This window comes from Halictus rubicundus, chromosome 1 (assembly GCF_050948215.1).
Source record: "Halictus rubicundus isolate RS-2024b chromosome 1, iyHalRubi1_principal, whole genome shotgun sequence".
In the NCBI taxonomy this organism is placed as follows: Eukaryota; Metazoa; Arthropoda; class Insecta; order Hymenoptera; family Halictidae; genus Halictus; species Halictus rubicundus.
Window position 1 is genome coordinate 13,120,626 of NC_135149.1, and position 16,173 is coordinate 13,136,798.

Consider the following 16,173-nt stretch of genomic DNA (forward strand, 5'->3'; position numbering starts at 1 on the left):
TAGCTACTGACAGAGCACAAACATAATCAAATTTTCCGGCTTTATTCTGTAACAATAAATAACGAAAAACTAAGTAAATGGGAGGACACGCACGATCACATAATAATCTATGCCCGAAGACGATGAAAATGATCGTTTCATCGCTGCATTGAGGCTCCAAGTACATGATATGCATTCATATAACACTCGTTAATCCTTTGAAGTATCGAACTGCATGACCCACGGTGTTTCAATTTTCATTGAAAATCATTCATTCCTTACAAAGAAGAAAGTATCTGAAGGCCGGAGAGAACGCGAGTTGAGAAGGATGCTTCAAGGAGTTGATCGGGGATCTGTAAGCTTAAATAAAGGCACATGTACACAGTGGTCTAGACAGTCTTTAAACGGTATTTTGACTAAGATCATCGGAGACATCGCCTTTCCATTCAAATATCAAAGCCGAAACAATTACACAATGTCCTGTATACACTATACAATCTGTCGTGAGAATCTTCGTACATCCAACAAATTTCAAATATTTAAAGAAAACAAAGATTTTGCAGACTTTAGGAATATTTAGTCGGAACAATCTTATATTTATTTACCTGGAAAACATTCCTACACTATGCAGAAACGGCAGACTAGACGTTCATAAAATTTTATACGTTTTTGTTAGGTCAGTGCAAAAGTTCGTGTCCGATTCCTTGTATTTTTATTATTTCTTTATTGCTTTGTTTCGAATATTCAAGATTTGTCAGAGGTATGGAGACTTTCGCGATTAACTGTGTTTATCATGATTGGTGACGGTTCTAAAATGATTTTCCTCTGGTATCGTTGCGGCTGATTCGTTCTTCGGTTGAAACGACGGATCTGGATCGAGTATCGTTCAGACTCAGCGCGCTGTGTCTCCTCGGTTTCGGTATCGGGTTCACATCCTCGACGATCTCCGCCTTCTGTTTGATCGGCTCGGATATGTGAAGCTCGATCACTTTCACCGGCTCCCTGGGTGCCGGCACGGGAACCGGTGAGTCGTTCAACCTCACCACGTGAATGTCCTTTTGCTCCCTCGGGAACTCCTTGAATTCTATCTTGATCGCATCCTCCTCGGTATCGACCAGATTCTGGAAGAAGTGTCTGCGGTTTGCCTGAAGCGACAGCCTGGTGTTCCCGAGCTGATCATCCTCCGACTCCTTGACAGAGTTTCTCGCCTCGAGCGCTTTGATCTGTTTCTCGATCTTCTCGATCTCTTCCTTCACCGAGAAACTGTCACTTCTTGACAACGAATCTGAGGAGCTCTTCCTCCTCAAACAAACCTCCTCGGGCTCCGTCGGTGGCAGCTCCTCGACCTCCTTCATGATCTCCACGTTCTCCCGGGAATTCCTGCGATACTCGACTCGAACGTCTTCCTCGACCTTCTCCGTGACCTCTTCGTCCTTCGCCGGAGAACTTCTTAACTCGGTCTCCGACTTTTCTTCTGTACACTCTGTTCCTTCGGATGGTGATTTCTCTTCTGCATTGACTTCCGTCGATTCAACGGGACTGTCTTTCGTCGTAGTCGCTTCCGTAGACGAAGAAGCATCGGTAACAGATTCCACCGATTTGTCTTGCTTCTCATCGGCGTCGATGTCTTCAACCAAATCTTTGCTCTTCTTCGTCATCTCGTCGATGTTCTCGGTGACTCTCGCTATGTCGCTCGGTTCCACTATTTGGAGCTCGACGCTGGGGGCTTCGGTAATCTTCTACGGACAGTTAACAGATCAGTGATCGCTCCGGTGAACCTGCAGAACATCTACCTACCCTCTGATTTCGATGATTTTTAGACATGCTATAAATCTTAACATTTTTAACAAATTTTTCCTTTGCGTGATCGTGGCGATCTCAGTTTCAGAGACATTCGCGAAGAACTGTCGGTACCTACTACTGCAATAAATTTTGCCCATACTTGTGCGTTTGTAGCAGCGCACAAAAAGTTGTTCAACATATCGATTTCTACAACATATCCAAAAAATCGTCGAAATCGGAGGGTAGGTAGCTGTTCTGCAGTTTTACAATCGCTCTAACTATGGATAAAACGTTTAATATTTCGCAGTTACCTCGCTGGTTTCCACTTTTGCGATAGGTCGTGGCGGCTGCGGCGCCCTCCGTTTTTTTCGACCGTACGCGCTCATCGTACTACCAACGGAGGTGCAGCTGTTTATGGAGAGATTGGACTTCCTGACGGCGTCCTGAGTGAACCTCTTGAACACGTAGTCCTCGGGAACGTTCTCGTTCTCGTCGCAGAACGCCGTGTCCACAGGACGACCCGCCTCATCCTCCGAGTCCAGAGTACTCGCGTTCGCTCTCTGCGAGGCTCTATTGCCGAATCTTCGCCTGAAACATCGAATCGTGTTCTTCAAAACTGAAGGAGCATCGGCAGTCGATGCTGCAAACACTGGACAGTCGACGCGACTCGTTTTCAATGTATTATTAATAGACTGCGGATTTTTATGGAAAATGAAAAGTTTGTGCATCAACTACAACTTGCAAGAGCTAAAAAAACATATGTATCTTCCATTAATAATTTGAATATATTGAAATTCCTACCAAATCAAATTGCACTTACTCATTTTCATCATAAATGCATACAATTCACAGTCGAGTTATTAACCTTAGTTATTGTCCTAAAATTTGTTGGACTTTCCAGTGTTTTTCAAATGAAAATTGCGATTCCTTACAGAGGGGGCACGGGAGTTCTTTCCTCGGGTTTCTCGCGAAGCGTCACGTTTCCGTTTTCCTTCGGCGACGTCTTGCTTTCATAGTCCAACGCTGGGATCGTGTCTGTAGGTTTGGGACTCACCTGGCCGAACCTGATCAAAATTACGCTGATTAATAGTAAGATCCTTTGGGAATTCAAAGATCTGGATCACGTACCTCCTCGCTGGTGGTTTAGGCGTGAGCTCGCCCATGATGGACGTGGTTGTGTCCTGTGGGCTGCCATCGTACATTCTCGCAGGATCACCGTTCACGGTTAAACTCGAGCTGTATCTCGACGAATTATCCAACGTGTACTTTCTTCTTCTCGCCAGGGTACCGAGAGCCTCGTTGAACTCCTCCTGGTCCTTGGTTGGTCCCTGAGGAGCCGTGGGTTTCGTGTAGGACTCCCTTTTGTAGGTCGATGAAACTGCGAAACAAAGGAAATTGTTGTTGTTCGAAGGAAACAATAGAATTGAGCTCTTCGAAACGAACGATTCACTAAACCTACTACCACCGATCAAACTACTGGTTCCAGATTTTTTATTTTATAGTTAAGTAATATATAAAGATGTTTTTGTAGGAAATTGTAATACGAACCGTACAACGCCCAAATAAATTCAATCTTTTTATTTTTATAAGCCTACATATACCAGTTACTTTCAAGGCTCGGTAGGTTTAGTGTTAACAAGAGCGGTAGGGGAGACCGGGACATGTTGAAGGTTTAGAGAATATTTTACTTTTTTAACTTAAAAATGTATCAAATCAATTTGCCCCGGTCTATCCGAACTATTTTTATTCTTTCTAGGGTTAACACATTGACAAACTCGATGATAGAAGTTAAATTAACCACCTGTAGTGATCGTGGACCTCTTTTGCTGCGCCTCCTCCTTCTCGTCCTTCCGTTTCCCGAACAACCCGCTCCTGGAAATAAACGATTCGATTTATTCGAGGGAAAAAGAAATAAACTAACAGGCTCGTAACATAATTGTGCCGCTAGTCTGGTGTTCGAGCGTGTTAAGGGATCTGTGTCACATCTGTGCGCTGACAAGATGATGAGACTCTGCTTGTCGCTATGCTCTTAACCTATATAGCCCATTCCGCAATTAACACCAGCCAGCAACGAGGCGACGCTCACCGTCATCGAATTACAATACCGAGTCCTACAATTCTCCAACTGAAAACACAACTTTTCCTAAACGTGCACCGCCCGGACTGATCCGACAGGCAAACACCGTTATCTAGAGCCGGCGAATAATTCCAGTTTTCATTCATGATTCACCGTTTATTTGCAGGGAAAACAGAGTGCAGTCGAAAGTGCAACATGCGGCTCTGAATGAACTTCGCCTCGCTGCCAAGAAAGCTAATAATCGCGAGAAGATCGCAATTTCAGTAGATCGCGAATTTATTCCCTGGTTACCATACCGCGCCGAATGGAATCAAATTATATCGAGTTACAGTCTGATCTTGGCTTGATTATAATCTGACTAATTGGACTTTTATCTGACTGCGGATCTGTATGCAAAAGAAGAATTTTCTGCACTAATTGCAAGAAGTAGAAGCTAAAGAAAAATTTGCTTATTCTTTTAAGTATTTCAATCAGTTGAAACTAGCATATCGATACTCTCAAATTCCCCGAATTTTTTCACTGTTTTCTATTTGGTTAGCTGATTTTTACCATAAATCCATAAAATCCACAGTCTACCGATTATAGTCTATTTCTGAGCTCCGCACGCTTGCGGTACAAAATTTGTTCGGGAGCCTTGGCAATTTATTATCGAACCTTATAGTCTGATCTTCTAGGTTCGATAATAAATTTTCAAGGCTGAAAAGATCTTATAGCACGAGCGCGGGAGGTGCAAGTAAACCTAGGGCCGTCGAGCATCACGCTGCAGCCCTGCCTCAGCCTCGCAAGCATAAGATACATCCGGTTGCAGTACAATGTACAATTGCTGGTGTGTCCCTAGCCTCTTTCAGCGAAATATAGCACATAACCGATTACAAAGCGAAAGATCTCTTGATCGTCGGTGCTCGATCCGATCCAATCTGCGTCTGCTACGCGTCGAACGCTACAGACGGAGATTTCCGTGGAGCAAAAAGTCGCTCCGCGTCTCCAGTATACAGAGGAGTGAATAGGAAACTTAACGGACGCGTACGTCGAGATCTGCCGACGTCAGGAATACCATTTTCTTATTTTATCCGCGCAGCGCGGTGTCGCAACGGGGCGAAAGCGGAATCGTGGCGAGAAGCGGCCGTCGCGTCGCGCGTCGGTTCTTACACGCTCGAATCGTCATCGTCGCTTCGCTCGTTTTTAACGAGACCAACTCCCGGCGATCTCTAAGAGTCTCTTTGCTCGGGGAGCAAAGGGCAACAAACGGGAAACGATTTAACAAATTATCAGGGACGATTTGCCCGGGCACAATGGAACTTCACGGTTCGCTTCTGAAGATAAATCTTTGGGACTGATTCACGATCCCGAGTATCTTCAGAACTGCTTTGAACGCGCTGTTTTTGTTATCCTGGGATCTGTCGGACCTCTCATTTCTGACACATCGACCAAACATGGACACGCAATGTCCAACAGAAGTTAATCTACGGTATCGTCGACCGGAAAACTTTTTCGACATTTCCTGCGGTTGTTGGATATCTTCCAGAACCGATAGTTGTTCATGAAGAGCCTAATCTGCCGCAGAGCTGCGATAGATCGATGCCTCGGTCCCCGTTGACGTATACGTTCTATAAAAATGATATTAAGGTAACATAGGTTGCAACGCGTTGTACTACCTCGTATCTTTTCTAGCCAATCGATAATATCGTTTGATTCCCCCAGGAATCGGGACAGAGAAGATCGAGTATGGAAAATGGAAGAATGAAATTCCGAGCGGCCGCACTTCTTTTCGATGATCAGGAGGAGGATTCCGATCGAGGTGCGAGACAAGACGTTTTCGACGCGAAAGGAAGTCTATAATAAGCACAGGAAAGCTGCCGGCTAATTTCCAAGCGAATAATTACGCAGGAGAGCAGTGCGAGCCGCGAACGTTTCTTCAAATAGAAATCGTGAAGACCTTTTCGATGGAACTCGACCTGACGTCGATCGTCTGCTACGCGGCGATTCGTTATTTGTGTAGCTTGGATCACGGCCAGGCGCAGGTACCGGTGAGCTTCGCTCCTAGACCGGTAAGTTCAAGTTCAACAAACTCGTATCTTTCCCAATTTACCTTCGAATCGATCGGGGGAAAAACTCGCGCGCTCCTCAAGTGCAAACTACTTGTAACTGTAAAGGCTATTGCAGCAACAAATGTTGGTCGCGCACGTGTTACATACATTGGTGGATTTGTTGCATTCTTTAAAGAACATTTGGAAAGTCCACTTAACACCAAACCTACCACAGCCGGTCAAATGACTGGTTTAGAATTACTGAAGTTATAAAGATATTTCCACCGGAAATAATTTGTTCACACTTCTTTATTTCAGCATGCATTATAGTAAAACTCAGACAAAATCTAATAATGTAATTCTTATAAGGCAACGCATACTAATCACTGTTAATGTCCGGTAGGTTAGCGTTAAGGGTTAAATCTTAGATGATGGAGAATCTGTATGAACTTTTCCTGATACTTGATCATTTCCCCGACCTGCTGGTCCGTATTTTCTACCGAATGGATCGAAGAGATCGTACCAGGTGGATTTGATGGAGAAGCTGTTGGATCTCTTCTTCCTGCTCCTGCCGAACGTCCAGAACTTGTGCTTCGAGTCCTTGGTTTTCGCATCCTGGTACGTGTGCGGCTCTACATTGTTCAGTTCGTCGTTAAACGGGTTCAAGTGTTCGGGATAGTCGTAGATGGAGACTTTGGTACGTCTGGGCTGCGACATGATTTACCCTGGTTTCCTCTGAGAGAGCTCGCTGCCGGATTTTATCGCGAGAACCGCGAAATCGTCGCGACGCCTCGTCAACGGAGTTCACCGATCTCTCGTCATGATCTTCTTGGCGGCTGCCTCGAGCTGAAAATAGAAAAACGATCTCGGTCATTCATGTTATTCGAAAACAAACGCCCAAGATAAAAAGCCCGTTCGCTTTTTCTCCTCGTGTCGAGAATAACACGTCCGCACGGAAAACAGAGCCTTCTCGTACGCGACGCTTTTCCGTTTCCTAAGGCCGTCGGGTCCCGCGGCGCCTAACTTAACGAGCCGCATTACAATTATGAGCGCCGCGAAGTGTGAGTAATTTAATCTAGTAACCGTGCCGAAAGCATCGAGCATCAGGAATAAAGTCTAGATTTATTTTTAACGGGTTACGTGGACGCGATTCCGTGGAAGTCGACGCACGCAGGAAGTTCAACCCGGCTTGCGCGCAATGTTGTCACAAACGATCGATCATACTGCATTCCCTTTTCGCACCGATCACATTTGAATTCTTCGTAGACCTTCTCGTAGGATCGCGAAGCACGGACATGGTAGCAGATTGTTTATCTTTCTCGGTTTCTTACGCCATAAATATACTACCGTGCGCGTAAAACCGCGTGTAGATTGCTCGACGGTGTTTAGAATTGTGCTCAAGGTCGGCGGAACTGATTCTACAGTTTCGTAAGGAGCGCTTATAAGATTATTAAAACATTTTTGCCGAGAGAATCGCCGAGTTAACTCGGCTGTCTAGAATGCCGCGTGGGCCATCGTCCAGCCGACTTTCTGCTCGGTTTTAATGTCAACGGACAAGCTTACGAGCATGTCTCTCTAATTGCATGTCCTTTGGATCATGCTTTCCAACCCATTCTCCTCTCACACCTCTTTTTCAATATGTTATAATTATTTAATACACTCTTGGCATTCCGACTACCAGTTTTTCTATCATTTCTTGCCAAATACATTGCCAACTATTTTACAGTTTTTCTCTTGTTGTCGGCGACATCGGCAAGAATGTTTGTGATCCCTCGACAAGTTCTCTATCTTACTATAGATAGCGAGAGCGCAGCGACACAACACATTTGTGGCCCACGCAGCCCGAATGGAAAGTCACGTGAATCAAACTGAGCAGTCAGCGCATTAAGGGAGCGATGGCCAAGCAACTCCGTCGCGGAACTTCATTTCCTCTCGATCGATTCATCGGCGGAAGTACTATCGCGGAGCGGAGATGGATCAGAAGGAAGCGATTCGGTGCTGCGATATAATAATTGTTGCCACGGCCGTCTCTCGTTATGCCAATTGTCGTTTCGAATCGAACGAGTTGTCCAATTGGTCATCATTACGGACCAATAATGGTTGCGAAACGAGAATGAAGCGGGTTAATCCGTTAAACTCGGAAGCATCGGTGCCCCCCGTCGATCCCCGATCAAATGCAAAATCAAACGCGAAAACAGATCGTTCGATCTACGTCAATTGTGCTTCCCTCTGGTCGGCCAGAGAAACCGAAAGGAGTTAAAGTCCACCAGACCGACGACAACGATGGTCTCGTGAAACTAATTAACCGTGAGCCTCGAGATTTCCCGCACGACACGCGAAACACGATGCCGGCGCCGTTAACCCAGTTAACGAGCTATCTAGCGCTAGATTACGAAAATAGGGAACTCGGTGCGCATCGTTTACGCAACACGCTGCTCGATGATGCGTCTTCATTACCGTACACACCGCGTAATTCCGCGTCGGATCCGCGCGCTTTTCGCTTTTTTCGTCGTGTTGCTCGAGGGCGCGCGCTTTTCCCTCCGCTGCCTCGCTCGATCGCGTGCCATCGGGCTCCCGAACGATCTAATCGCAGATGTTTATCCTTTTATCGAGCCTGCGAAACGATGCTATCGCGATTTTTAACAACTCACGCGGCCTTGCCGGGTTTCCTGCAACCCTTCTTTCAAAATTTTGTGTAATGCGCTTTTAAGGTCCGCTAGCCTCCGTGAAGCAGACGGAAATCTGATCGACGACCAGATTGTAAGCGTCGGGCGCTTACGGCAAAAAGTTTGACGAAAAGTAATAACACCGCGGTATTTCACGTGAAATAAAAATTCAGTTAAATACACATCGACTTCCTCGCTCGATAGTCGGGATAAGTTGGAAATTCTTTTAATCTCTCGACCGTTTCGAGAGTCGGTTTTTCGTTCTTGTCACCGGCGCATAAAATCCGCAGTCCAGTAATAATAAAGTTCCATGCAACGAGCACGTTTCTGTGCGAATCCAACAGCCGTGAATCAGCCCATAAAAGTTTCTATTTTCCAAAACATCCGCAGTCTATTTACGACTGCATCGAGCATAGTATGCAGCTGCGGCTACTGTATACATATTATACAACGCGTCTGCAGACGTGCGGTGTAAACAATTGTAGCGACATTGAGCGTCCAGCAAACCTTGACCAACGGTAATTACAAATCAGTTTGTATACAGAGCGGTGAATTTCTCTCGCGTCCGAATATCATTTGTAAAGCGAGGCACTTTCTAAAAATCGTCGGTCCCTCCGGAACGATCGCGGACTCTAAAACGAAATCAGGATTCTCTGTTAGGTTGTCAGACTGTTCCGCGTTTTCGAAAGAAGAAACGCTCGAGCATAATTAACCGTGCTACATGCTCGACAACCGGGAACAGGAATGTTACGCGAATTAGTGTCGTCCCGGTGACGATGTTCGGCCACGAAGACGGTCGTGGCGAGGATTTCAGTGGGGAACAGGAGGTACCTATCGCGTGGTTACGAGAAACGCGACTAACGAACGCAATTAGCTCAATTAGCTCATTGCACTCGCAGTTCGCTTCTGATCCGGGCCTTGTCGATGGACGACCGGACGAACAATCCTCGACAATTGTACTGTTCGCAACTAATTTCGCGTTTCAGTAAAACCATAATTTTTCGTCTGCTCAACGAGACTCCAAAAATCGTTTTACCGTGTCGCCTTCGGTTTTCGAGAAATTCAATTGCGAAGAGAAATGTTCAAGTTCGTCTATTTTAGAAACGAAATGTCTCGGGCGAAATCTGAGTATGTATACCACGCGATAGACACGAGAGATTAAAAAGCATTGGAGTCTCGCAATGGTCGTGCGCTTCTTTGTGCTGGCGTAGTCGGTTTAGACTGCGATAATTATCTTCTCTCGCAGCTATCTCTGGTCGATTCGAACACAGCAAACGTAAGAACGGACAGAGGCTGATCACCCGGAAAATCAATATTGAATTTCTCTGTAAAAGCGTGATAAGATGGCCTCGATTTTCGGTTTTCTTTCGTACGCACTAATTGTCGAGATGGCCAGCGCACGTCATTAATCGGAGAAACCGTTTCGCGTGGTCAAGTGTGTTCGCGGAACCGCTTCTGCGCTGATAACGTCTGCATTTTCTGGAGTTGCGGTCACCGAACAATAGTGGACGATTATTGAGAACATATAAGAACAACGTATACTCCAACAACCAGCTTTGGAAACTTTCGATTTCTTTGTTCATCGCGGTTAAACCTGATTGACGTCACCCCTTTTTCTTCAATCAGTGAAAGAAAACGTTGGTACATTCATGAATTATTTAAATCCACATAAAGCATCTGCTGCATCGCAACAATAAATATGCAGAAAACGAAGTCGATTGTGTTGCTATCGTGCATGCTCAATATACAATATGATACCCTGTCCCTCGGTCGCGAAACTTCTTTTCTGCTTTCAAGCGATAATACGAGTTTAAATCATCAGCTGTATTATGCGATTACGTTTCTTGTAGTTACTCGAATGTGTTGGTAATCCTCCACAACCTCCGCACGTGGCTCGCACGAGTGACAACGTGTCGGGTGAATAATGAGAATGCTAATGATTTCGGTGTGCAATTTAACCTAAGTCGGAGTTACTAAGCTGTATTAATGTAAACATATATAGTTAAGCGTTATTAACACGTTGAACGCCATGGTGGCCTCGAGTGGTCGGTCCCATGGTATTGCTTAAAAATGAGTGTTACAAAATGTATGGCATTGGACATTAATTTATTACTGCCGAAATTCACCAGATTATAAGATGAGAACTTCGTTAAGTAACAACTGTCCTTAAGTAACGCTGATAGATCGTATCAACGTGATAAGTGAAACTTGTGTGAACCTGTAGATTTTCCCTAATATTTCGCAGTATTGCACGTAATACGTGCATAAAGATCCTATCCATTCATTATAAAAAAGTATATATTACAAGGAAAACCTCCTTTTTATGACAAAACGATAGTGAACCGGTCATGATCATAGATACCGAGTTTTCCTAGAAGCTGTTCGAAGAAACGGGTGCTCCGATGATCGCGGAGGAATTTCTCGGATCGGTTTCCTTTCGAGAAAGCAATCCCCATAGCGTTCGCCGGGTTTTCACCGAGAAATTTCGAGAAAATCGCGACTCGCTCGAGCCGATTCCACCGCGAGGATTGCTTCTCGCAGTCGTATTAATGGTCGTATCTGACTGCTTAATTCGACATCGTTTCGAGAGTTCCCCCGGTTTAAACGTCGGAAGGACAATTCTGACAAAGTCAAGTTAATTCGCGGCTCATCTACATCGAACCCTTAACACGTAACCGGCTTTCGCCAGCTGATACACGCGCGCGTCCGCGCGTATCAGGAGCACGCCGGTGGTTCGCCTACGTTCCCGCTCGAAATTCGGTCAGGAGGTTCTAGTCACCGAGGTTCTAGGACGAGATCCTTGCACGAAACCCATGTACATGACCCCGGAGACATTGACAGAAGGCTGTTCCAGTTGCGCGACACGCAAAACTGAAATTCTGGCCGATAAATCTTATCCGTGGCGGTTAGAGTTCGCCGGTTCCGCCGAGCGGCCATTATAATCGCATTATGTCGTGATCTGATTATCGCGGTCGGTTCGATTACACTGATTGTGATACGGTTGAACCACTCAAAGTCGTTCATTCGACGCTACAAGGACACGACTCCGGTTTTACCGATTTTCATGCTGCTACCGCGGAGAGAACGGTTCTCGAGAGTTCATGACGCGGAGCGAGCGATTAATAGACTGTGGATCTTCATGCACGATCAAAATTCTATAGAAAATCCTCGGTGTACGGTGAAATGAATTTTTTTGTTGTTTTTGTGGCAGCGAGCGAGCGATTTATTCGCAGAGGCGCCACGGATTTCGGGCAGGGCCGAGATTTATTGTGCAATCCCGTCCGATCGACCGAGATCCTAAAAATACTTTCGTAATTCCCGTAGTATCCGTGTTTCTGGGTGAAAGCCAGAGAACTGTCGCACCGTTCGCCGCCGGATAGTCTCTGTTGTCAACGGGCGGCGTTTTTCTTTCGGTTTCCCGTTCTTCTCGACTTTCGACTTTGTCCTCGTCGTGCATCGATCTCCGACAATTAGAAATCATCCTTCGTGAAAGACCGCGATACGCGCGTCCGTATTCCTAAAACATGCAAAATACCGAAGGCCGATATCGGTCGTAAGGAAATTATTCCGACGCACCCTGGAGCTGGTTGCATCGAGATGCATCCTGGGGTGTTGCAATCGTCGCGGATGGTCGCGAGACTCCGTTCTCTCGTTACGTCCGAGTCTTATTTAGTATCTTTAGTATCTCCATGCTTCACTCGTTTCCCAGGTGATGTGTATTGCTTCGGTTCTGCAAAGAACGGAGCGTGCTAACTAGCGTACAAAGACGGACTTCTTCCTACGAAACGCGTGTCCTTTTCACACACGTTGCGTCAGCGTAGCCGAGATGTAATTATACTGCTTTTCTCCGTCTTATTTCCCCGTCGAAACACGCTTCCTCTCGATTGGAGACCATCGGTCGTTTCGCTGTCACTGCCGACCTGTTATCAGCGCTTCACACTTTTCACGCCCGCTCAACACTTTGAGTGCCGTGCCAGCAGACCCAAAAGTCGGCGCGGTACCAATCGACGTTGACTTTGTCGACTGTGATTCTTTCGCCAGATGGTTTACGGTCCCTTCGTGTTCGCCGGTAGTTATGGCAGTATCGATTGGAACTTCCGTGCATTGCCTGGAAGTCGCAATCGTAAAATCTACGAACACACTTATCCTTAAGCGTGTTCCTTGGGCCGCGGCGTGGCGCGGCGGTGTGGCTATTTCGCGGCAACTCGTGCCACGAGCCCGAGTCACGGATGCCAGAGATTCTCAACTATGGTGACTGGTTTCTTATTATTTGTTGTGTCGTTGCTTCGAGCGTCATGTGCGCGGCCCCCCTCTGTTCCCCCCTGTCGGTAAACAGATATCTAAAACGATTGCAACATCCGTATCTTGCTTCCTTCAACAAGAGATCGAGTCCCGCGAAGGAGCGAGTATCGACGCGAATTAACCCTTTGCGATCATTTTCGTTCCAGCTGAGCTTGAAGCGAACTCGACGCAATAAACAAAATTTTGCTGATTTTTAACAAATTCACTGCCATGTCGGTCGTACGAAGGTGTCACGATTTTTCGTCTGTTTTCAAAAATTAATTTTTTTCGTAATTCAGTTGCTCGTACTGAACTTCGTCAGGACTTTTGTAGGATCTTTTCGGAGTAATTGTTCGACAGTCAACGCGTTAATCGGTGTTGTCTCCAAGAATACTTTTCCTCTGCTTCCAGACTCCTTTCCGTCTCCTACGCACATTTCGTAATGCGAGAGGTATAAAAGCGATTGTGAGTAACAGCCTCTTCCGTTTAGTGTCCGGTGACCCCAAGATCGTCCTTCTAAATGAACATAGGAAGTATCGGGTGAAGCAGTTAGATGCGAAATTGTTCAGGAAACTTTGCCAGAACCGTAAAGCGTTCAAAGAAAACGGAGTCTCACTGGAGCTTTCGTTCCTGACGGATGAGAACCTCCGTCACACGTAAAAATAGAAACTTAACAGTTCCCTTCGGCGGGGGTCCCGATCGAATGCCCAAACAATTCACCTCGTGAGCGTACTCGATCCCGCGAAGTGGCTCCCGTGAGATATTCTCGTCCCGAAAAGAACGAGCTCGTCGAATTACACTAACGATATTTCTTATCGACAGGAAAAAAAAATCTTATGAACAATAAAAGAAAAGAGCGTCGCGGCGGTCGTTCGGTATATTTCCTTGGACATTGATAAGGGGACGCACTTGGCTGTTACACTCCCACTTCGACTTGCTCGGGCATTCTCATTCGCAATTGCTAAATACCCTGTCCTCTTATATAACTAAGTCACGACTAATCGTTCAATGGGCAGGTAAAGTCTAAGTGCTGGCAATTTATCATTTTACAAAAACGAATAGTGCATGACTCGTTGCGCCCGTTCATTACCGAAGATAAGCTGTTGAACAATCCGGCGACGATCGAACAGTTTTTCGCAGGCGCAACGCTTTTTCGGTAACGGGGCGCAATCGCGAAAACCACGAATGGCTCCGATAAAAATAACGATAATCTCGATAAGGTGACGATACCGTGGTAACGGAACGGAAAGTTCGTAGGATCGAGAGATGCCCGATACATGTTCGGTTCAATTTATACGCGTCATGTGGGTCACTGAATCGCAGCTCGGAATTATCGCGCATGAATTATGCTACACCGTGACGGTCACGTACCGCTCGGCCACGAAAAAGAAACCGCTCTCCGTCTTCGTTTGTTCGATCGTCTCGAGTACCTTCCTAATTTACTCTTACGTGTACTCGCGAAGTTCTGATCCTTTTCGTTGATTGTTTCTCCGATCATTCGTTGATCCCGAAAGTTTTTCCCGAGGTTACGTTGCTTCCGGCTCTACGCCGACTTGCTTCCGCTGTCTAATAAAGCGTAATGCGTAGCATGAAATCATCTACACCGTTATCCACGAACATCAAACGCTTCTACGAGCAAATCGCAGTGGACAATCAACCTAACCGGCGCGTAAAAAGTACGCGACACACGCCGGTCTTTCATTTTTTTTTCTTTCGGCTTTGTTTTAAAGTGCCTCGGGAAGTTATCTCTACAAGGAGGGAATCGTTCCGTACGCATACTCACGCTGAAATACAAATATTTACGTAAAACATCATCGAATCACATCTATGATAAATTAAGCGATAAAAATGTACCTAGGTCTCCTCAGCGGTTTCCTCTTGATCGCGTTCGGGTGGGTATTACAACGGCGGTCATACTGAATCTCGCACATTCATCCTTCCATGCAATGTAATTCAATTATTATCATTATTATGTCATCTACTTATAATTATGCCAGAAGTAATTTCATTGTTATTGTTACGAGTTTTCTACCTGAATTGCAACAAACTGAAAGAAAATAAAAATTTGTTTTCTTGAATTGATTGAAAATAATATAACAATATTTTTAAATTCTCCTAATTTTTGAAATTACGCTTACTCATTTTTGTCATAAATGCACAAAATCCGCTGCCTAATTATCACTATGTTTATTAAAACAAAAAAGGTGTGCAAGCAGTTTTTCGCAAAACCAATTTGAAAGGCGCGCACTTCCCTCCGCAATTACGAAATCGATTTCGCGCCACTTCTTTTTTTAAATCTACAGCCGCGCGTATATCAACACTGTTGTCGTGTTTAGCGAAGTAAGTTGGGCGTGTCAAGTTCTGAATTAGCCGAACGACAATTTGTAGAACGTGGGCTTACGTATCTTCGCGACTGCTGAGTCCATTCCACGGCAATAAAATCGTTACGGGGTTGTTCCGCGCTTGATCGATTCCCGCAGCGTACGTTCTCGTCTTTACACTGTCCGTGCATGCGATCGCGGTCCTGCCTAGCGACAACTTCACGGCTCGCGACAGTGACAGCTCAATTTGCGACGAGAAACAAATTGAGGGAATTCGGTGCTGGAAACGTCGCGCTCGGGCGCATCGTTATAGCGCCAAATCCGTTTGATCGATCACGGGGCCGGTCGATCGAACTGCGGAGCCTCGAATAATCGTGCGACACGCTCCTCGGTTATTTTCGTTACTACGTGAATCGTCTAACGATTTTCGGTTCGCGTGCATTTCGGTCTACCACACTGCGGGCCTCTATGCAAATTTAACTCTTCGCAGGCTGACTTTTGTGAACGGAAATCGCACGGCGATACACACAGTTCCTGTATTAAGAATGTCATTACGCTAAAAATAAAGTAATGCTTCGTTAATATTTCATGGGAACTCTATGCTCGTCAATCCTCGCGTTTCGGCTGTTCGATTATCGATACCGGTCGATCGGAGTTCCACCGATTATCGCAATAACGAAATCGTTAACCTACCTGACAACCTGCTCGGATTATCTTGATAATAATACACGGAAGATACTGTCAATGTTGTAAGACTTACGTAAGTGCTCCTGGATGACAAGTGACTCAGGTATGCGAGACAGGTGAGAGGATTCGAGCAGGTTCGATCGTCGAATCCAACGAGGTTATCTCGAGAAGAACACGTTGTCGGTTGCACTGCAAACGACACTGATGCCAAAATACATTTGCAAGGGAAAACACCACCGACACGAGAGATCCAGCATGTGACACTTATAACAGAAACACGAGACACGTTCCCGCGACGATGTTCGCCGGTCGACTACGCCGAGTCCTATACGCCGGACCCGATCGGACGACTT

At 45.8% G+C, this 16,173-nt stretch overlaps 1 protein-coding gene across 3 annotated transcripts; it reads right to left on the reverse strand.

Moving 5' to 3' along the window:
• Nucleotides 1–367: 367 nt before the first annotated feature.
• On the reverse strand, nt 368–16,140 carry LOC143354599 (uncharacterized). Of its 3 annotated transcripts, none has more exons than XM_076788866.1 (7): nt 15,894–16,140; nt 6,389–6,711; nt 3,563–3,633; nt 2,890–3,139; nt 2,694–2,825; nt 2,073–2,349; nt 368–1,715 (listed from the first exon to the last, which is right to left on the reverse strand). In XM_076788866.1, the coding sequence occupies exons 2-7, from the start codon at nt 6,580–6,582 to the stop codon at nt 789–791; spliced, it is 1,851 nt and encodes a 616-aa protein (XP_076644981.1). In that variant the 5' UTR covers nt 6,583–6,711; nt 15,894–16,140; the 3' UTR covers nt 368–788. The 3 variants fall into 3 exon arrangements, with proteins under 3 accessions (XP_076644981.1, XP_076644970.1, XP_076644974.1); XM_076788855.1 differs by having other exon boundaries at nt 368–1,718; nt 15,894–16,139; XM_076788859.1 differs by lacking the exon at nt 15,894–16,140 and adding an exon at nt 12,108–12,125 and having other exon boundaries at nt 368–1,718.
• Between the last annotated feature and the right edge of the window lie 33 nt (nt 16,141–16,173).